General features: G+C 32.9%; 1 protein-coding gene across 1 annotated transcript in view; it reads right to left on the bottom strand.

Moving 5' to 3' along the window:
• Window positions 1–434: 434 nt before the first annotated feature.
• CHD1 (chromodomain helicase DNA binding protein 1) overlaps window positions 435–23,156 on the bottom strand; it is a 73,339-nt gene continuing 50,617 nt past the window's right edge. Inside the window, exons 23-37 of the mRNA XM_080803855.1 lie at window positions 22,880–23,056; window positions 20,207–20,367; window positions 18,852–18,893; window positions 17,899–18,029; window positions 17,051–17,189; window positions 16,470–16,620; window positions 15,419–15,541; window positions 14,462–14,590; window positions 13,758–14,021; window positions 13,268–13,408; window positions 8,548–8,726; window positions 5,923–6,019; window positions 4,928–4,979; window positions 3,969–4,179; window positions 435–2,165 (exon numbers count right to left, since the gene is read on the bottom strand). Coding sequence (XP_080659981.1) covers window positions 1,820–2,165; window positions 3,969–4,179; window positions 4,928–4,979; window positions 5,923–6,019; window positions 8,548–8,726; window positions 13,268–13,408; window positions 13,758–14,021; window positions 14,462–14,590; window positions 15,419–15,541; window positions 16,470–16,620; window positions 17,051–17,189; window positions 17,899–18,029; window positions 18,852–18,893; window positions 20,207–20,367; window positions 22,880–23,056 — 2,343 coding nt within the window. The 3' untranslated portion in view covers window positions 435–1,819. The remainder of the gene's footprint in view (window positions 2,166–3,968; window positions 4,180–4,927; window positions 4,980–5,922; window positions 6,020–8,547; window positions 8,727–13,267; window positions 13,409–13,757; window positions 14,022–14,461; window positions 14,591–15,418; window positions 15,542–16,469; window positions 16,621–17,050; window positions 17,190–17,898; window positions 18,030–18,851; window positions 18,894–20,206; window positions 20,368–22,879; window positions 23,057–23,156) is intronic.

Here is a 23,156-nt window from a genome sequence, read left to right as displayed (position 1 = left end):
TTTTTGCTATGTTATCTGATATGCCAGGAAAAAATAGATTATTATTCTTCAGGGTAACTAAAAGAGGTATCACTACTCCCAAAAAAGGGGGGTGAGGAAGCTTTGTTTTGTACACATAAAATCTTAGACCTAAATAGATAAAAGGAAAATGTCTAAAAAATACACCCATCTATGGATAAACTTCTGTAGACTGTTCCCACAGTTAATCAACAGGGACACATTTAAGAATATTATAAGCATATACCAATATACTTGTATTTGTCGAAGTTAAGATTCAAATTCACTACAGCATAGCACACATCCAAGAATGTATGCCACATTGATTCAAAAATTCCCACTGAATATAACAAAATAAAAATCTGTGAATAAATATAAGGCATTCTAAAATAAAATCTGCAGGAAACCAACAAGAGTCCAACAAAGATTTCTATGATCTCAATTTTACTTCATAGATTGTTCATACAGTCTTCAAAATAGATTTAGTTGTAGTGCCACATATTGACAATAGTTAACTGCTTACCAAAATACCTTTTTCCTGGTAGCTAAACATTATCACTTAAAAAAAAAAAAAAAAGTTAAGTGCTTGAGGGAATAAGAATGCAGCAGAAAATTACAGGAGCCCACGTATCCTTTTTCTTAAATTTAATTTGTCATATATAAGGTTTTTATATACAATCAGTGTGCATTGTAACAGTTTATATTAAAAGTCAATCAAGTTTATCTAAAATGTTACCTGGCTGCATAGCACATTTGACATTATTGCCCACATGAAAAGGGAAAACAAATGGATTTACAATAACTTTTGGCCATTTTGGATTCTGAAAAGTGTTCATACACCTACCCTTTTAAACCAAATGCATCTGAAAAAAATGTTTCCAGAGCATGCAGTTTAGATTTTACATATTATCTCACCATTTTGTTACTACAAACACAATATTTACTAAAAAAGAAAAAAAAAAGAAATAACATGTATCTAATAAAATAGTCAATATAAAAAGAGGACTAATGGAATTAAGTGGCCCCTTTCCCCATTTTTTACATTCTAAACAATGATTCCATCAGACAAATCATTAAAAAGTGTTATTACACTGATATTTTTAAATGATAAGAAGGCCTGAGTTGGTAGGGAAAGGAACAGTCAAAAAAAGCCTGAGAAGGGAAAGGAAGTAAGGAAAGCTCATTTAATCCATTTACAATAATTTACAGCCATTTGTGTGTATGTGTGTGTGTAAAAAGGCATAATAATAGATCACAAACAGGAAATTCCTGGCTATTTTACAGATATAAGTACAGAATTTAAATATTCAAGCTTGTGATGAAAAGCGGCAAGGTGGTCGCAGTGTACAATGTAAACAAGTAGCTTTGGAAAGTGAACAAAGTCCTTGAGTGTTTTTTCTTTATTAAGAAAAGAACTCTCTTTCATTCCTTCCTGAAACATGATCACAGGTCAGAGTAAAGTTCATATACAAACATAATTTAAATGGAGGTCAGTCTAAAATCACTGACTTAAAAACAGTTTTATCCAGCCTATATGGAAGGGCAGTGTTGAGGTCCCTGTAATAGTAAACATTTTCCATTTCTTTAAAAAAGAAAAAAAAAAAGTACTACAGTATTTGTAGTACAGTGCAGCATAATCCTTAAATATAAAAATATTTTCTCTTCTGTTGGGATAATAGACCTTGCATCCTGGAAAGAAGTAACAATACTGCTACTGATAGAAGATCTGTTTATATCTTTCAAGTCATGTAAGGCAATTACTGTGTTGGTTTATGATATATGGCTAAAAGAAAAGTCCGGAAAGACAAAGTATCAGTTTTTGTTATGTTTTCCGACTACTCCAGGTATGCTCGGGTGTACTTTTGTGTTCAATTGAGTGTTCAAATGGAGATCTGGAGCCATAAGGAGATCTCTGATCTAATGGTGATCTGGGGCCACTACTGGAAGCTCTGTGGTCCATTTGCCAATCTGAATGATACCTATAATCCCTGGAAGATTTATGGTGTGTATATTCAGAACTTGCCCGATGGTCTGAATGTAACCGATGATCTGAATGAGAACGATGATCAGAATGAGATCTATCCTTTAAACTTCCTTCCAAATTTGACCTGTGATCTCTACTCCTGTGATCATCCAGTTTTCTGTGTTTCTCTCTATCACTGTAATACCTAATAAAAGATAAATGAGGGATTAAATTAATAATGTGAATTAAAAATTTCCAAATAAAACAATTAAAAAATAAAACAGAAAAATACTTTAAGGCATCTTCTTAATTGTATATAAGCTCTGTGTTTCATTACAAAAACTTCCTAAATGAGCTTTAGTCATTGGATCTATCTCTGCATGCCTTGCTGGGAAAATGATTCAATTCACAAAACTAAAATGAATCATACAGAATACCTCAGGTAGCAGCTTATTTTATATGCCCATTTTATTTTTTAGTTATTTTTTTAATATTAAATACAATTTTATTTTTAGTTAAAGCATAACTGATACATAATATCACATTAGCTTCAGGTGTACAACATAAAGAGATTTGAAATTATACACATTATGGAATGCTCACCATGGTTCAGTGTAGTTACCATCTGTCACCATACAAAGTTATTACAATATTGACTATTCCCAAGCTGTACTTTATATCGATATAAATTTATATTTCCATAAATTCATAAATTTATATAATTATATATCATAATATATAATTATATGAATTTATATAAATTTATAACTGGAAGTCTGTACCTATTAATCCCCTTTACTTAATTCGCCTATCCCCCCAACTCCCCGCTCCCTTCTGGCAATCATTGCTTTATTCTCTGTATTTATGAGTCTTGTTTGTTTTTCTGTTTTTTTTTTTTTTTTTAAAGATTCAGACACAAGTGAAATCATACGGTTTTTGTCTTTCTCTGTCTGAATTATTTCATTTAGTTCAAATGCCCATTTTTCAACTGGTTGCTACTATCCTATGCAAAAGTTATACTAATACATCTTAGTCATCTGGAAGTGGGGATTAAGATAATGACACAGAATACACTTGACATCAGAGCCTTTTATGAACTTTTAACCAGAAAAAAAATAAAGACCTCTAAAATGCAGTCTGTGAACTATTTGCCAGAAGGAAATTTTCATTAGTTGGGGAAAGGTTGTTGTTATAAACAACATAAATTATGTTCTATAAACCTGTGAAATTATAAAAATTTACTACTACAAATAGATCCTTTTGTTTTGTGTTCCTTTTCTAATTCTAAGAGCAATTCCAGAATTGACGTATTTATGACAGTGCTTCTATGACAGAAGAAATTATTGCAGTGAGCCTAACTAAAATGAAAAGAAAATCTACTAATTTCTCTATTTCTGATCTTTACTTATTCTTCTCAGTTTTTTCTTTTGTTCTTCATAACTGTAATTAACTGATGAAAGTATTCCCTTATCAAATAAAATGTATTTTGTGATATTAGGTTTTTTACTACTTAAAGTCTTCAAATAACAACAATAAACAGAGAAAACTTCTGATTTTAAGACTTCCCAGATTGTTGTGATTAAATATAAACTCAGTAAAGTGTTTTCAGTTAATTTTTCCCGTGTTTTTTTTAATGGAATACAAAACTCCCCCCCCATCGAATTTCAGTCATATTCCACTGAGCTTTTATTTTACTCTATTATTGTATTTTGAAGAGTATTTGAGCCAATAATCTCCTAAAATCAATCAATAAAAATGAATCCTATGATTTATTATAACACTCTGATCTTAAATTTAGAATTAAAAAAAATTTTATAGAAATTCAGTTCTCAATATTAACAAAAAGTACTATGTATCAATTTTTTTATTTGTAAACAAACACCTTTATTTCACTTATGATTTGTAATGATTACCTGAATACTAAACTGACTGATAAAGTCAAGTATTGCAAAATTAAAAAAAAAAAAACATGAATAAGCAAAATTTCAAAACTAATTGTCCAGTTTACCTGCTTTCTTGCTTGTAATGATCCCAGTCACGATGATCTTTACCATTACTAAAAGAAGAATAGGGTCTTTTCCTAGAGTCACTCTTTTTATAAGAATCTCCCTGATGTCGGTCTTTATGATGATCATGATACTGAGATAAGTGTCTATCAGATGAATAACTGTCCCTGCTGCTATCATCGTGATTTGTATTCTCTTTTAATCTTTCCACATCTGTTAGATAAGAGTACAGCTTTGGTTAATGACGTGTAAAAACAAACAAACAAAAAACAGACAAACTAAAAAAACATGGTAAACAAAAGTAACTTTGCTGCTAGATTATAAGAACACCTATGTCAACTCCAGAAAAAAAAAATCAGTTGTTCAACAGACAGTTAAAGACTTTAGAAATGGTCTATAAAGGCAGTATAACCTACAAAAGGGTTACTGTATTCTGAAATGTGTAAAAATACAACTGAAAAATTAAAGGCCCATTTTCCTCTCAGACTATACATTTGTTGCTCTTGTACCAGTAGAACACATTATTATTAGATTTATTTGTTTTAAGATCTTATTTACTTGACACAGAGAGAGAGAGAGAGAGAGAGAGAAGGAGAGAGCACACGCAGAGGGAGCAGCAGAGGGAAAAGGAGAAGGAGGCACCTTGCCGAGCAGGGAGCCCAATGTAGGGCTTGATCCCAGGACTCTGGAATCATGACCCCAGCCAAAGGCAGATGCTTAACCAACTCAGCCACCCATGCATGCCCGAAATAACATTTTTAAAAAATACATTCACCTTAACAATTATTCTCTAAGTTCTAGAAACTGACAAGAGGTTGATTTATGGGAAGGTTATTAAGCTAAAAGGGTTAGTGTTTAAGATAACAAGATTTGATAGAAAAATGTGGGTATTACGTAAAACAAACCTGAAAGAGGGAAACAATTTTTAAATTTAGTCTCTAAAACAATTAGTAACACTTACCTGGATTTCTAATCACTTGAGCATTCAAGTTGCTGTTCTGGTCATTATTTTGCTAAAATAAATGCAGATATGTAAGAATCTTTAAAGTGGCTTCAAATACCCTTACAAAATTGGAAAAAGGAAAAAAAATAACCACCCTAAAAAGAAAATCCTGATGTTGAAAGAAGTCCTCATATATTAGAATGTATAAATGTATCACTTCCAGATACCTTTTTTTAAAACATAGACTATCTGTCCCATGACTTTCTTTAAAATTTGACTTTGAAAGAATTTTAGACTTACAGAAAAGCTGCAAAAATAGTACCTAGAGTTCCCATATGCCTTTTACCCAGCTTCTCCTAATGTTAGTATCTTATAAAAGAGCACAGTATAATCAAAACTGAGTAATTAACATTGGGACAACACTATGTACTGAACTAGAAACTTTATTCAAATTTTACATTTTTCCAGTAAAATCTTTTTTCTGCTCCAAGACCCAATCTGGTATTCATATGAAAAATGAGTTTTCATGTTATCTTAATTTCCTCCAATCTCAGACAGCTTTTTAGTTTTTTTTTTCTTGTCTTCGATGACCTTGGCACTTCTGTAGAGTACCAGACAGTTACTCTATAGAACATCTTTCAGTTGGGGTTTATTTGATATTTTTCTCATGATCAAACTAAGGTATGCATTTTTGCCTAGAATTCCACAAAAGTGATGTACCTTTCTTAGTGCATGGACTGAGGGTTTATGCTATTAACCCTGATCAAATGTTAAGGTGGTTTTTAAACACTCTGGAGGAGATACCCTTAGCCTATGCCAATATCTTGTTTTCACGACCACTTATTTTAGCTTCCTTCAGAAGATCCTACCTGTAACAACTTTTATTGTGCTCTAACACTGATTTTGCATTTCCTTCATTCCTTCTACATTTATTAACTGAATTCTTCTATATGGAAGAATGTCTCAGTTTTGATAACATAAACTAATGGAAAAAATATGATGCATTAATTTACCTGAGATTCCTGCCGTTTTTTAATAGCATGCTTATATAATTTATGTAATTTTCTTGCGTCAAACTCTGTAAACTTAGATACAAAAATCCACAGGTTTCTAGAAGAAGAACAGGTAAATCAGTCTGGTGGAAAAAAATTAATAAGCCTTTTCATGGAACCCCTAACCTCTAGACAGAAACACACATACACACATACTTGGCCTTCTATGGAACAAAGCCTAAGGACATTATTTCTAGTATTTTTAAAAACTTTATATGGTTAAGAATCCAATCTTTTTAAGTAATCTCTACATCTAACACCAAACTCACAACCCTAAGATCAAGAGTTCCATGTTCCAAAGACTGAGCCAGGCTGGTGCTCCCATATGAATAAGATTCCAAATGAAATTAAACATTAAGTTTTCCTTCTCTTCCAAATCCTTTCATTTTATAATCTTTTAGAGTGAAAAGGAGTAATCCGTCCTCATTTGAAACCAAAAAGTTATAAATTTACAAATCAGGAAGGGACTCATATCATGGTTCCTATTACTATAAAAGAAATAACCTATATTAGTAGTCTGACTAAAGATACCATCAGATAGTGTGGATTAAGCTTGTTTAAGAAGGGTCCTACAGAATGTGTTAAAGAGGGGTGCCTGGGTGGCTCAATGGGTTAAAGCCTCTGGCTTCGGCTCAGGTCATGATCTCAGGGTCCTGGGATTGAGCCCCACATCGGGTTCTCTGCTCGGCGGGGAGCCTGCTTCCCCGCCCCCTCTCTCTCTGCCTGCCTCTCTGCCTACTTGGGATCTCTGTCTATCAAATAAATTAAAAAAATCTAAAAAAAAGAAAAAAAAAGAAAGTGTTAAAGAGCAACTGTATGGGACCCATTAACAGAGAAACTTTAAATTTGGATCTTGAATATAAAAAGCGAACGTGGCTATATTTCCACTTAAGCCTAATAAATATATATAATTGAACTTTACTGTATCCCTGTTCTATAGTTCTGTGGTTTGGGAGTCATCATGTGAGTTGAAAGAGCTTGAGATGTATAGAATTCTGTTTTATGGTATTTAAGGAAAGCATTAAAACTCTAGTATATATATTCCAGCTATAAATAAAAGATTAAGCCAGACAATATAACATAGTACTTTAGGATTATTTCCTCTCCTTCCTCATAATATCTTTTTTTTTTTTTTCAGATTTATTTATTTCAGACAGAGAAGAGAGTGTGAACAGGGAAAGGGGCAGTGGGAGAGTTCTTGATCTCAGAACCCTGAGATCACAACGTGAACCAAAATCCAGAATCAGATGCTTAATGGACAGAGCCACCCAGGTGCCCCTCCTCATAATATATCTTATCACTCAGTTGAAAAATATACAGTGCCCTATATATAGTTTATAAAGGGTTTCAAGTACAGATGATGTTATTTTACAGATGATTACTAGTGGGCTCAGAGATATTCTGTAACTGTTCAAGATCACAAAGCCAATATTAGCCAAGATGGGGACCAAGCATGTCTTCTGATGCCAACTCCAGGAATCACTGCATGGCATTATAGGCACATGTCTTTAGGCTTTTATTGCCCATGCATGGCTTCAGTGTCTTTAGTCATGATAGCTCAGTTTCATTTGTTTTCAAAAGCCTAGTGATCATAATGAACTTCATCTCCTCTCTCTAACACGGGTCCTGGTTGAGTTTAAGGAGAAAGGGGACAAGGATAAAATCTCTCATGTAATCATCAGTCCTTCAGAAATATGTCATTATTAGTTTTCTGCTTTGATGTATAGCTGTACTGCATAAAGCAAGGAAATCCGCAAACTAATAAACTGATATGACTGGGTTGTGGTCATTTTGGAGTATTCCTAACTTGTCTAGTAGCTTGGCTTAACACTGATCTGGATCTGGTAGTCATTACGTGATTTGTATAATATTATAGCAGCTCAGATTTACAAATTTTAAGATCAATTGTGTTGCTGCTGCTTCTAAAATAAAGGGGAAGGTAAAAGTCTGCATTTTACACTGCTTGAGAAAATTAATTTTTACAAGACTGTATACTTACACCTAGAAGATGAATTGCTAAATTTACATAACAATAAATTTATTTATTTGGTACTGCAAAATTCTAAAGTTATTACTAAGAAAAATCTGGTAAACTGTAGAAATTTCTAAAAATAAAATGCAGCCTGAATTTTAATAGAAGTTTCCACTCCTTTTTTTTTTTTTTAAGATTTTAATTATTTGAGACAGAGAACACACATGAACACAGGCAGGTAGAGGGGCACAGGGAAAGGGACAAGCAGACTCCCCACGAAGCATGGAGCCCAATGCAGGGCTCAGTCCCAGGATTTTGGGATCATGACCTGAGCTGAAGTCTGATGCTTAACTGACTGTGCCACCCAGCCAACCCTTCACTATTTTGTGTTTAAAGGAAGAGGTGCCACCTGTGGCTTATCATGATGTATAATTAAGCAATCATTCACAAATACAAAGCTTTAAAGGGGAAAAATGAAAACAATCACCCTCAGACTACCTCTTTAAACATTATTTTGTTACCTAAACTTCAGAATAAGAAACTGAAATAATAAGACACAAATAGATGGTAACATATTTACAAATTTCATGTTTCCTGAAAAGTACATCACTTACTTTCTCCACTGCTTGATTTGTTCAGGATTTGCATACTCTTTCAGACATTCTGTGATATGGTCTCCAATTTTTATTAAACACTGTCTAGTATGCTCCAATTGTTCTCTTTCTGAAAGGCCTTTTTCAGGCCTATCAAGTTGTTTCAAAGCTGCTTTGACAGGCCTCATCCTTTCTTTACACTTTAAATATGGGAAAATAAGAACATATATTAATAATAAGAATTCAACAAAGATCTATTTCCTTTAATACATCTATATGAGTAAATATAACACTATTTGATGCTAAAATAAGCATTAAAGCTTGCATCACAGCTCTTAAATATCAGGGTTTTTTCTCTCAGATTTTCTTCAGAAAGTAAGGTTTTCCACTATCATTTAAATTCAATCTTTATGTATGTTAAAGCTTTGGGTTTACTTACCTGCTATAAAAATGGTTACTTTATACCTTGTAACACATTATTAAGTAGTCTTAAACACAGAATGTTAAAAAATAATGTATCTCAAAACACAACTTAGTGTATTAGAGTCACTCTAATATAGAATAAAATGTAAAAAATGAGGATCTTCATAAAATAAAAAATGCTGGCAAAGCTATTAAAATCAATGTAGCTGTAAGTATAAACTGTCTATGCTTCTAAACCTTTGGGACAAAAGAAAGTAGCTAAAGAATTTTGCTCTTATATTTTGGCTGGTCAGGGAACTGGGAATGCTTGAAAGGAACCAACCTTTTCCATTGCCTACATATCACTGGCATGCCAATAAAAGGATGATATATCAAAAACTGTTATGATTTAATTAAAAATCCAACATGTGCAATAAAAGCTATAACCTTAAGTCAAAACTAAAATAAGAGTATTACTCAAAAACCAGACTATACAAATTTTATTTATGCATACAAATGCAAAACAAATGTAAAATGAATAATGATATCCTCAAGTAGCAAAGCTGGGTTAGTTCCCAGAATGTTAAGGATGGATCAACTACAAAAAATATATTTAGCTGAACCAACATCATTTAAGGAAGAAATCCTCATATCACTGCTATGGAAGGGCCAGTCTTATTAAGTGTCTATATATGTGTGGAATCGTTTCCAAGTATTTTATTCTGTTTTATTGACCTATTTATCCAAATCGCTTGGAAGTTATCTATCTTCTGTCAGGAATAATTTAAATAATATTAGAATTACATGCTTTTTAGTTAAAATCAGAATTCTGCCAGGCCTCCTGTCTTTTTTTCATTAAGGGAAAATCTTTTCCTTTCTAATTTTCAGCATTACTCCTCTCTGTTCTCCACATTTCCTGCTTCTTGCTAGATTTTGGTAGTTTATATTCTGCTAGAAAATGATTCATTCAATATATGTAATTTGAGTGCATACCATGTTCCAAGCATTATCCCAGACCCAGGAAATAGAGCAATAAATAAAAGAGATATTGCTTTTGTGGAACCTGTACTCTAGGAGGAGAAAACAGCCAATAAATAAACAAGATGCAGTGTGTTGGATGGTGACAAAGAAAAATAAAGCAAGAAAAGTAGAGAGATTTCTACTTCAAGTAAGACTTCAGAGAAGAGTGATGTTTGAGCATCTATCTAAAGAAAATGACAGAGTAAGCAATTTTGAGCAGAGAGAACAAGAAGTACGTAGGTTCTAAAAATTGAAAGTTCAAAGGAATAGTATAAATGCCAGCATGGCCGGAACCTAGAAGTAGCAAGAGATGATGGGAATAATAAACCAGATGCAGCATCTTTTAGCCTATTATGAATCTTTCATCTTGAGTGAGGGAAAGTCACTCTGAAGGATTTGAAGCAAAAAAATAAGCAGGGGTGACTTTACCCTCTCTGTAACAGTCATTATCACTCCGGCTGCTGGAGTATGCACTGAGGAATGAAAAGGGTATAAGCAAAAGATGAGTGGGAGCAGTGAAAAACAGCTGAGAAGCTTTTGAAATAATTGAAGGCAGAGATGGATATAGCTTGAAGTAGTATGGAAGAGCCAATATGATTTGCTCATTGACTGATAGCGGTAAAGAAAAAAAGAATTCCTGACCAAAATCTATGCTAAGGCCAAGGCCTGAAGTTGGGAATTGGAGCAATGATAACCAATATTTACAAAGCACTTGCTAGGTATCAGAAGCTATGTGCTGTGTAAAGTCACCTCATTTAATTCTGCTAGTAGACCTTTGCAACACTATTTATTTTATTGAAGAAACTGAAGCTTAGAGTGAAATGACATCTGTCAAACCTAGGTCTGACCTCAAAGGTTGTACTCTTTCTTAACTGTTAAAATTACATAGGATATTTAGGAGACAAATCAATAAGACACAAAGAAAATCAAGAGGTGTCAAATTAAGCAAAGATGTGAAGGAAAATGAAGACCAAGAAAAGACCACCGAATTTAATAATCAGAGCTACTTACAAATAAAATTTATATAGCAGTAAAATCCTAATCATGTGAGCTCAGAAAGTCTGGCTACAGGGTCCATGTTTAAAACAATTCCATTCTTCTCTCCATAATACAAGCGATTTTAAGATCAATCATAAAAGTTAATGGAGAAGAAACTCGTGCAGTGGGCACAACAGGAAGTTTTCCATTTCAGCAGTTATATGAACCAGTCAGAAGGCTAAGGAGGAAATGTAGGCTAAGAAAGGTGGCAAGAGGTACTATTTCACCTAACTCAGTAATGAATAGGCAGAGTAAGGGCAGCAGTTCAAAAGAGTTCAGTCTTCACTTCAGAAAAGCAAAAGCACACCACCACCTCTCTATTCCCACCCAATAGAGAGGCTTTTTAAAAAAAAAAATCAACAGAAAATGGAGAGAGGCTAGATTAAGAACCAGGTCACAAACAGAAAGGTTAACCTTAAAAAGATGCTGAGGGATCCCAGCATGTAAGAGATAAAAATGAAAGTCCAGAGATATGTTCAAATAAGGATGATGGAAAACAGGAATAAGAGTAGCTTATTCTGACTGTCTCCAACATTCTTAGGGATTGGGCCAATTGGATTTGGAGAGCCAACTGGATTTGGAGAGCCAAAAGTAAGAAGGAGAAAAAAACTGAGGTAGGAACTCCTATGCTTAAAGAGCATGAAAAATATCTGAAGGTGTATTAGGGCATGCCATGGAATTAGCAGGAACGAATAAATAAATGGGTTCAATGATCAACATTCTCTAGTCAGGGCACAAAGTAGAAGAAAATGGGAAAAGAAGGTAACCTGGGCATCTAAAACATGTTTTTAAGAAGTGAAAATTTCCATCTTTTAAGTATAGCATTTGATTAATACTAGCAATAAAACTGACTTAAGATTATATCAAAACAGCAAAAAGATTCAGATTCTAGAGATCCTAAAGAGGAAATATTCTTTTTTTTAAGATTTTATTTATCTTTTGAGAGACAGAGAGAGAGGAGAGAGAGCAGGTGCAAGTGCGTAAGAGGGAGAGGCAGGGGGGGTGGGGTGGAGAGAATCTTAAGGAGGCTCCAACACGGGGCTCAATCTCATGACCCTGAGATGACCTGAGCCAAATCAAGAGTCAGAAGCTTAATCAACCAAGCCACCCAGGCACCCCAAAGATGAAATATTCCCATATGAATATATATTTACATGTATCTGTGTATACTGTAACCGTATATAAATAAGATACATTTATATCAGACTATAAATTTTCCCTTTAGGTGCTACCAATAATAATGTTTCTCTTATTGAAGGCTAATTTGTACCTTTCTCATATCATTCAGTCTTTTTTCTCTAGTAACATTACTACTCCTCCTGATTTTGCTCTGTATCTGGATTTTTTAGTCCTTTAACAATCTGCTGGCATGTCTATATTCAACAACAACATCCACCACTACCACTACCAATTTTTTGAGCAAAGCACTAGCTGAAAACTTTCTATGTATCAACTCTTCTGATCATGATACTTACTTTCCTAACAGCAGCACTCTGGCTCCAGAGCCAGTACATTCAGTTGCTGCACATAACTGCTTTCCCACACGGCAACCTCACTATATCCTCAAAATTTCTATCACAATTAATTTCACAGTTGAGACTATTTTGGGTTCTTGATTATATCCAGTAAAGAACTCATTTGGAAAGAGGCCAAGATTGAGCCTCCCTGACTTTGATGAATACAAGAACATGACAGCATGTAAACCCAGTATTTCTTAGCCAAGTTGTTAGTTAAAGTGGCCTATGAAACTGTACTAGTTCGCAAGAGGGAATAGGCAGAAATTTTAGAAACCTTTCTAACAATTTGACAATGTAATTTTATGTCTACTGAATCTAGTAATACAATGGGGCTTACGTTTTGCATTTTGCCCTTATTTTCACCTTTCTAATGAAATAATTTCACTATTTGTTTTTATTGTACTTTCTAAGAATACTGGTCTATAAGATGGGAAAAAAGCTAGTCCTATACTATAGATAAGAAGCAATGTTACAAAGATAAAAGGTACAAGAACAGAGAAGTTTACAATTCTAAAGCTGAAGGGAATAAAGTTTGCTCCAAGCATTCCCTAAATGCCTCTCCTTAAAGTCTTTATTAAAGAGCTTTTCCAAGTTAATTCTAAATTTAAGAAAACTTTCAAAATTTAAATCTACTGCCTTTATCAATCTGAATTGTAGTACTACCCAATTCAAATGCACTTCTAAATTAAAAGCTCCAGAAGATAAAATTGCCAATTAAAATACTGTATGAATTCTTACTAATAACCAGCAAGTCTACTACTTACAATGCTGAATGTCTTCTGATCTAGCTCTTCAGATTCTTCAGATATGGGAACTGGTTCACCACCTGCGGTGATATGAACTGGAGCATCTGACACTGAAGATTTCTTGGATTTTTCCTTGCTATCAGACTTGGATTCGCTCAACTAAAGAAAAAGAGAAAATAAAAACAAAAGTCCAACAAAAACAAAGGTAAAATGATTAACACTTCCAGAAAACAATTACTGTCTTACTTTATTCTACAGTGATTTGTTCACATTCCACACTATTTTATCTTTCTGGGAAACCAAAAATGGATCCACTCTGTAATGTTACCATATAGGTAAAGCTTTAAAAACAAACAAACAAAAATTTTTTCTCCTTTTCTAGATACCCGTATGTATTTTTAAAGAACTTGGTTATTCAGGCTAATTTGGGATGATAGGCAATTTATTTTCCTAAAATGTAAATATGCTGATTGTGTCACTTTCTAAGTTTATATTATGATTTGCATACCTTTTCTTCCTTTATGTCTTTTTCTTTCTGTATAGCTTCTTTTACTTTGTTTTCTCTTTTCTCTTTAAAATCTTTTTCCTTTATATCTTTCTTATCCTCTTTTTCTTTTATCTCCCTTTTAAGTTCTCTTTTATTCTCTTTTTCTTTTGCTTCCCTCTTTTCTTCTGATTCCTTCTTTATAAAAACATCTGGCTCAGGTCTTTCTTCACTGTCTCTTTCTGTTTTAATTTTTTTATTTGGATGTTTCACAGAAGTGATCTCATCCTGAAAAGGGCAAGTATGGCCAATGTATTACTAACCAAATCTTGACAAAGACTAAGTTCTTTTCTTTGCATGACTATGGATTGCATGTATGTGGATTCAGAAAGAAATAACCCAGAATCCCGTTAATAATGATACATGCAATGTTCACCTTCCTATAAAAACTAAAGTAAGCCAGTCCCATTCAAAATTCAAAATAAAATGAAAGGAAACAGAACCTCATTTAAACGGCAAATGTTTGAAAAGGAAGGACCTCTGCTCTATCCCTCTTAGTGATGGGTAGATTTCTGTTTCATACGTGAGACTATGTAATGAACTACAAAAAAGGAACTTTAGTACCTTAAAGTAGAATTTCAGGTCTTAGTCAAATTTTAAATGTTAAGTATACTAAAGCATGCTATGTGCCTTTCTAATATAAAAATCTTTCTAAAACACATTCTTACCTTTTCATCATCTTCATCGGACTTCTCTGAAGGCAGGGGTGAAGAATCACTCTTTATTTCTTCTTTCACTTTTATAGACTTCATTGCTTTATTCTTCTTAGCTCTTGCTTTTCTTCTCTTTGACCCTCCCTAAAAATAATTATTTTTATTCTAACCAACTCCACAGATTCAGTTAAAAAAAAAAAAAAAGATTCTTGAATACTAAATCTAAAAAGCTAAAAGAACGGCTATTCCTACCCAATCCTTAGTCTAGTCACAATAAGCTACACCAGTCTTAGAAAATCAAGAAAAGTGATATAACTTAATGAATCAAGTACATATTATGAGTAACAGGAACTAATGACAATTAATTATTCCCTTAAAAAAGGATTAGAGAAAAGCAGAAGTTGAAAGAAACCGAAGGAAGGTTTTTCACCTTCCTAAATTACTATTATCTTAAACTAAATTTGATCCTACCAAAGATAGCATTACAAATATTTTTATTGGTACATAGTAGTTACTGACATTGTGGTTATAATGCAAATGGTTAAAGGCTGTTAGTTTCTCATCACCTCTTCTTCAGTGTATTTTTCCTACTATTTTGGGCCCCCTGCCCCCAATAAATAAGCTCAGTGTTCTTTATGCTGTACCTTCAGCTCTCCAATACCACCAAATGAAAGAGTAATAGAGGCTTGATCACTTAAAAAGTACACCACTTTAAACAGGTTGCCCCCAGTACCTATCCAAAAATTAGGAAAAAAAACCTGGATCCCACTTCTGAAAAAATGACATACCAGTTTTAACAGGAATGCAGAGATAACTTAGGGCAAAATGTCATCAAATGCAATTAAAGTTATCAAATTACAGAAAAATACACTTATAAGGTCATATTAGCCTCAGATATCTAGGGCTTTCAGTAAACTAAATTTATCTTACTGAAAAGTAAACTGCTCTTTAAGCATCTAAATTTTAACTTACTGCACCAGAAAGCCTCTGAGCTTCTTTTTTGGCAAGATCTCTACTAAGTAATTTGATGAGGTAGTCTGCACGTGTCTGCAATTGCTTTGCTTGTGGTTTTTTATCAGGATCATCTGGAAGGATCTGGAAAGAAATTAATTTTTTCAGGTTGTTTTTAATAAATGAGAAGTTTATTGCCAAATATAAGGCTTACACATTTAAAGAAACACATAATTTACTGCAAGTTATAACTGTTAAGATTTGAATGCAGTAAGAATGCAAAATACATTTTTTTATTTATACCTACACCACAGCAAAGATTTCATTTGCCTGGGAATGAGTTCTAAATAAATACATGAAAAAAAAAATCCCTTCATTCAAAATAATAATATAAAGTGTGAGTAGAAATTTCTTTCAAATGTACAAGTATATTTAGCATCCAGTGTTATTAAACATTATTTTTAGATTTCTTCCCTCTCTTAGTAACAGTATATTTAACTATAAAGTATACAAAAATTCGTCAAATACAATGTATCAGCTATGTATGTGACCCAAAGCATGCACTCTGAAGAAATTTTTACAGTGGGAATTTAAGCTATTCAAGTTTGGCTTCATAGATAGCAAATGATGCAACACCAATATCAAAAGTGACTGTGAAGAAGTAAAATATAAAAAGATATATGATAATAAGGCAATGCTTCCAGTGTTTTCCAGTCTAGGCAAAAAAATGATTTTAGTTGTGGTAGTATCAAATCACTAAAACCCCTAAACATTGATAATTTAAAAAAAATTATTTTGCTCTTGAATAATGTGACAGAATGAGAATTTTACTTTAAACCTAGTAATATGAAGAAAAATAAACCTATGCCTTAATAAAAAAATATAATTTCAGACGTAAAGCAAAATCTAAGAGACATTCAAATTCAACCCCTTCATGAAAACCAAGAAGCTAAGGTCATACAGCTAGTTGGAACCTTGGTTTCCTATCAACTGAGTTTATTTCTAACATAATTTAAAAGCAAAAATCTAATTCAATACCAGTAGTCAACAGAAACAAGAAATATATAAGTACCTTGTGTGTTAAACTGAGGTCAGGATCCATTTTAATCATTTCCCAGCTTCCATATCCATATTCATAGATACCAATTAACAAATTGGAATCATCTTCTTTGCCCCAGTCTATATCAAAATGAGCTGCCTTTGTGTGGCATGGGATAGTATACCTGTATCAAAGTTAATAACCACTTTCAAGTTTATAACTGCCATTTTTTTTTAAAGATTTTATTTATTTATTTGACATACAGACATCACAAGTAGGCAGAAAGGCAGGCAGAGAGAGAGGAAGGAAGCAGGCTCCCCGCTGAGCAGAGAGCCCGATGTGGGGCTCAATCCCAGGACCCTGGGATCATGACCTGAGCTGAAGGCAGACGCTTAACTCACTGAGCCACCCAGGCGCCCCTATAAGTGCCATATTAAAAATTAATTTTGAAGGACATATTTGAGTTATTGGAACTTCAAAATACTATGCCTTATTTATTTTTAAAAACATTTCATTCAAACTAGCCAATGACATAAGACTGTTATAACATACATACAAATTCGAATTACTGAATAACAACAAATAATTTACAATGGATAAAGTAAACAACTCACTGCTTTCTTTCTTCTGGATCTGAAGGAATGGATTTGTGCAATGGTATTAATTCTTCTTCATGGGAGATGACGAGCTTGGCATTCACCTGTACACCTGATATTCGGAATGTTGGACCCTTCACTTTTCCAAGTCTACCACCTTAATTTTTTTTAAGACATAAAAAAAATGAAATATACAATTCTACAAAATACAAAGATATGCTATTACTTATATTAATAAGCATTACTATTTAACTGTATTTATAAGTATTACTTATTTATATTACTGAGGGGTGGCACTTGCTGCAAACCTTAAATTTCACAAGATTTTTCAGTACATACTATAGAGATTACAATAAAGCAGATGTGGATTTACAGAAAGCATTTCATAGGAAGTATTTCCATAAATGTTTTATCAAATGCATAAGATACATCTATTAATACTCTTACCTTCTAAATAAGTGTTCTAGCATAATTTTTTTCAGTATACCTTATTACTAAATCTTAGCTAAATATTTTAAGTAAATTATAAAATAAGCATAATGAAGTAACTATGCCCAAAGCCATTGAAATAACTATGCCCAAAGCCATTATCACATAGGCACACTATATTTTCCCAGCCATCTATACTAAAAATACAGAAACTTCTGATGTTACCAATTAGTTAGAATACATCAGACAGATAGAATCTACTGCTTTCAAGAACACAATTCTGTTACCCATTTCCTATTACTCAGTATGGTCCTGCTTTGTTTTTCAAAGCATCTTTTAAGCGTGGTAAACAGGTAAATACCCTCCTAACTCAGTAAAAGCGTTATTTGAAACTTCCATTTACCTCTCTTTTTAAATCACTCTCACTTTAATATTACCTGTTCGTTCTGTTCCTGAAGAATTATCCTTTAAAGCTTTAATGCAACCATTATGCACCAATTCTCCTAATCGTCGGAGGTCTGTCTCTGACTTATCAACTAATTCAGCATCCCGAGCAATTGCATCTAATCTGTTAATGAAATAATACAATTTTCAGGTAAATATGGAGAATAAAGTGGCAGCATTTAAGACACAGTAGTTTCACTCTACCTCAACCTCTACATGTCTCTCTACATGCCCTAAAAAGTCTAGTTCACATAAATGGCATAAGATACATAAAAAAGGAGTTCAAAAAATGTTTAAAAATTTGGCAGGGAAACAATTTATTTATGCATTTATTCAAGAATAATAAAGTTAACCAATTCATTATAAAAAAATGGTATGCTTCCAACTTGAAGATTATGTAATAATTCTATAAAAGCTTTTCATAATCGATCAAATCTTACATTCTAAAGTTGCTAAACATTATAATAAAGACCCTTGAACACAGGCTTGATCTGGACAGGTCCAATTATATGTGGACTTTTTTTGATAAATACAATAACTCTAAATATCCAAAATAAAACAGAAAATATCTTTAAGAGGGAGTTCTGGAGAGAAAAAATAGAATTGAGCCAATCTGAGTCTTTGCCACTGTATATTCAGACATTGGGCCTTCCACAACAAAGGACAAAGAATATTCAAATCACCAACAATTACTGAGATTAACCATTAACTTAAACACACACACACACACACACACACACACACACACACACACCCCTGTCCTGATAAACTAAATTTTAAACATGAACTATAATTAGGGAAACTTAAGAAAATTTCCCTAGTAAGGGAAACTTTGTAAATGATTTTTAAGCAAATTTAATGAAGTAGTTAAAGCCAATAGTAATATATATAATAAAGCTGAAAGCACATAACACACGTCCTGTGATTCTAAGAATGAAATATTTACCTTTCCAGAGGGCCACCAAATTTCTTGTAACTCTTGATAAACCTAACAGAAAATAAATGTTTCGTTTAAATGTGTTATCCATTAAAAAACAGATTTATAAATATACAGAAATAAGAAAACAGCTGTTAGTGCAAAAATTAATTCAAGGCACTGTTACTACTAACACAAATGAAGAAACTATGCTAAAGACAAAAATGTTAAAACATTAATATATACCAAGTAAGACAAGACATATTTTAACACCCAGTATGATGTTTAGAAACCAATATAAATAAAACAATAGAAGCTAAATTTTATTTTAGAAATTACTTTATTATTTTCACAAGACAAGTTCAAGGCTACCACAGGAAGTATGTCCAGAATTATCAACCATACTACACCTCCTTCACATTCCAAGTATTGATAAAAAGTTTACTGAATAATAGCTTTATTTCAGATGTATGGTATAATACCAACAATGGAAAATAAAAATTTTACTTAAGAACAAAGCTACCAAGTGGTTGATGGATGAGGGAAAATATCCAGGAAAAGTAGAAGTTGAAATGTTCTTCAACTAAAGACAGAAAGTCCAGCAAATCAGGTGGTCATAAAAGTACCCTTAATAAAATCTAACAACATATTTAGTTTTCTGGTAGAAAGAATGAGGAAGAACTTTATCGGTCAGGTCTATGATTTAAAAGAAAAGAGTTAAAAGAAAAAGAGTTAAAAGAAATAACAAACTCTCAAAATATAACAGTAAGCAAACCTTTTTACAAATTTCATAAGCAAAAATATTACATAAACAAAAGCATGCTGATATCCCATTCCCCTTATATAAATGTATATAAAGAAAAACCTATTTTGAAAGAAAGCTGTAATTTATCCTACATGACTATCTTACCTCAATTCTTACTTGGACATATCAGAAATGCTTTTAACATTGCTACTTTCAAAAAGCAAACCTCCTCAGTGTTAAAAAACTAGAAAAATATGTAACTAAAGTAGTCCCACATAAAAACAGTAATGTTGGGAGTCATAAATGCAGGAAAAAATTTTAATAAATAAATCCAATGTACTAAAATATACACTCATTATTCAAAAGGGTCACTATTCCGAACCACATTAATAAAACCAAAAAAATTTAGCAGTCTAAGTAGACTTAACAATAAATAACATGCAGAGATTAGATACCAAACTTTATTTTCCATACCTATAATGAAGACCCAAAAGCAGAACCATCCAATTCCTACACAATTATCATATATTTGCCTCCTCTAAAACCTTCATTTTAATTTTGAAAATTATGGAATTTGTACATTTAAATTTCACCTTCTAGTAAAAGCAAGTTGAAGTAAAATAGTCTTATGTCATCTTACCGCCTAATTTCTGCATCACTAAATCCTTTGATATTCTCTCGAGGAATAGTCCGTGGTCTTCCACGTTTCTTTGGCCTTTTCCTTTCTGAGATTGAGTCACTATCAGATCCAGAATATCTCCTACTTCTACTGCGCCTCCCTTCACTTCCATTAAAACTAATCTGGAATTGGAAAACAAAAATTTATCCAACCTTAGACTAAAGAAGCCTTCTAACTGTAAGAGCAAAGAAAACATTACAAAAGAAAAGATTAAGAGAATTAACAAATTCAAATGTTGTCTGTATATCAAAAGATTTTCTATAAATAAAACTAAAAAAGCCAACAAAACAGAGAAAAACATGGCAGGTTAATGACAAAGAGTTATTAACAGCCCCAAACATTTTTTAAAACATTCTTATAAATCAGAAAGAAAATACAAAAAAAAAATTTTTTTTTTTAAAGATTGATTAGAGAGAGAGAACGCTCACATGTGAGAAGGGGAGGGGCAGAGAAGAAGGAGAAAGAATCTCAAGCAGACTCCCTGCTGAGCATGAGGCCCTGATGCTGGATCTCACAACCCCTGACATCATGACCTCAGAAGAAACCAAGAGTGAGATGCTTAACCAAATGAGTCACCCAGGTGCCCCCAAAATTGTTCTTTTGTAAGAATGAGAAAAATTAATAAATGATTAATCAAATAGCATAAACATAGAATTAAACAATCTCAATGGTAATTTTTTTAAATAAGAATTAAAGCAACAGTATTTATAACACCAATTATTTAACAGAAACATCAAAACATATCTTTATAACTCTCTGGAATTTTTCTAAAGTCACAGTGCATTTTCTGAACCCCTAATATGCTAAAAGCTAACTGAAAGTCAAAGACAGTAGTCAGTTCTTCCTCATTCTAACCTGCTTTCATCCTTTCACAAGAAGTAATATAATGCTGTGCTTCCTGTGTACTATAAAAGGAAATCATCATGGGGTTGGCAGAAATAAACACTAACAAGAAACTACATACATGGTCACTTTCAGACCAAACACACATTTTTTTTGGCTCCACTTCTGCCTATTGATAGGATGCCCCGATCCTAACAACAAATCTCAACTATAAAATCCTAACTCCTCTTACACAATCACAAGGCAATCTAATAGTCTAAAATATAAGGAAATACAGCAGAGTTTGTAAGAAAAGATGAAACTTGAACATTGGTTCACCTGTGAAAAGCATGAGTTATAAGCAGGCAAAAGGAAGTTAGCTAAAATTTGCTAAAGGCTTTGTTTGGGTGACTATGAGAGTACAGGATACCTGGAAATGAAAGGCATGGAGAATATGGAGAATACAACTTGCACCCCCTCTCAGACATTCCTCTGCAAAACTCCCAACAGGTGCTCATGAGTAAGACTGGGAAGGAGATCAGAAAAAACTTTCTTTCCAGATGATGGCCTGGAGAACAGGAGTAGCTTTCTCCGCACTGGGGGCACTGAGGGCACCCCACCTGGCACCTCACCAAAAGACACAATACAGTTGCAGGAAAAGAAAAAGAAAACAAAACACTCTGCTCCTGGGGGAAGGATAGCAGAACAATGACTAAGCAATTCCCTCAGTCGCCTCAGACTCAAAATTTAAGGAGGCACCAAAAAAGATAAATAATCTTGTAAACTGAATATTCTAAAAAACAAAAGTTAATTCAAACAAAAAAAAAACTAGTATTAAAGTTTCTTTCCTTTTGTTGCAGGATCTTATGTAACCTGGCATGACCCTGTTACCATTATTTAAAATCTATTTTCTTCATTTGGGTATAAAATAAACAGCAATAAACTTAAAAATTCATATCACACAAGGTATGCTGATGATGACAGAATTAAACTAGAAATCAGTAACAAAGATAATCAGATTATCTCCCAAATATTTGGAAATTAAATTAAACTCTGTAACAACAAAAAAGAACAAAAATAAACCAACAAAAAAATACCTACGGGTCAAAGAGTACTTTCCATAAGGCAAATTAGGAAATACTCTGAAATGAATGAAAATGAAAACACAACAGGTATCAAAATTTACAAGATTAAAAAAAAACGCAGTGCTTACAGAGAAACTTGTAGCATTAAACACTGATAATATTATAAAAGGAAGGTCTTGATTAAATTCTTAAGAATACATCTTAAGACACTAAAAACAGTAGAGCAAATTAAAGCAAAGCCAAAAAGAGTGAAAAAGAGCAGAAATCAATTGAAACAGAAAAAATAAATGAAACTAGGGATGATTTTGGGGGGGGATATTATGAATAACTTCATGTCCATAAACTCAACAATCTAGATAAAATGGACAAATTCCTTGAAAGAAACAAACTGCCAAACTCACTCAAGAAAGAAATACAGTGAATAGTTCTGTATTTATAAAACAGCTTAGAGTTTAAAATTCTAACAAGGAAAACTCGAAGCCTAGATGGTTTTCCTGACAAATAATGCCAAGCATTTAATGAAGAATACCAATTCTATACAGACTCTTCCTAAAAGCAGAGGAGGGGTGAACACTTTCCAACTTACTTTATGAGACAAGAATTATTAAATCAGATGAAATACTACAAAAGAAAACAATGGACCAGCATGCTTTAAAACAAAACCAGATCAGTCCAGGTATGAATACCCTTACAACAACAGACATAATCTTTTAAATTAAAAGATCACCTGTTTTGCACAGTTTCTCATTCTTGGAAGCATATAAATTTCTTCAAGTTCCTTTTGTCTTTCTTCCTCTTCTAATCGTCTTCTTTGATCTTCTGGAATTATTTCTTCCCAATTCTTTGAATTTCTTTCTGGTTCCAACTCAATGTCATCCTCATCCATATTTGAAAAGTTGGCAACCTTAAATTCCAGAATTTTAACAGAATAAGCATTAAACAAAAACTCATCTTTAAATTATATTTTGCATTTTAGGGGAGAGGAAGTGACATGCCAGAATAAG

Source organism: Martes martes (assembly GCF_963455335.1).
Source record: "Martes martes genome assembly, chromosome: 5".
In the NCBI taxonomy this organism is placed as follows: domain Eukaryota; kingdom Metazoa; phylum Chordata; class Mammalia; order Carnivora; family Mustelidae; genus Martes; species Martes martes.
Note: the sequence above shows the minus strand (reverse complement) of the source record. Positions and strands in the feature narration are given on the sequence as shown.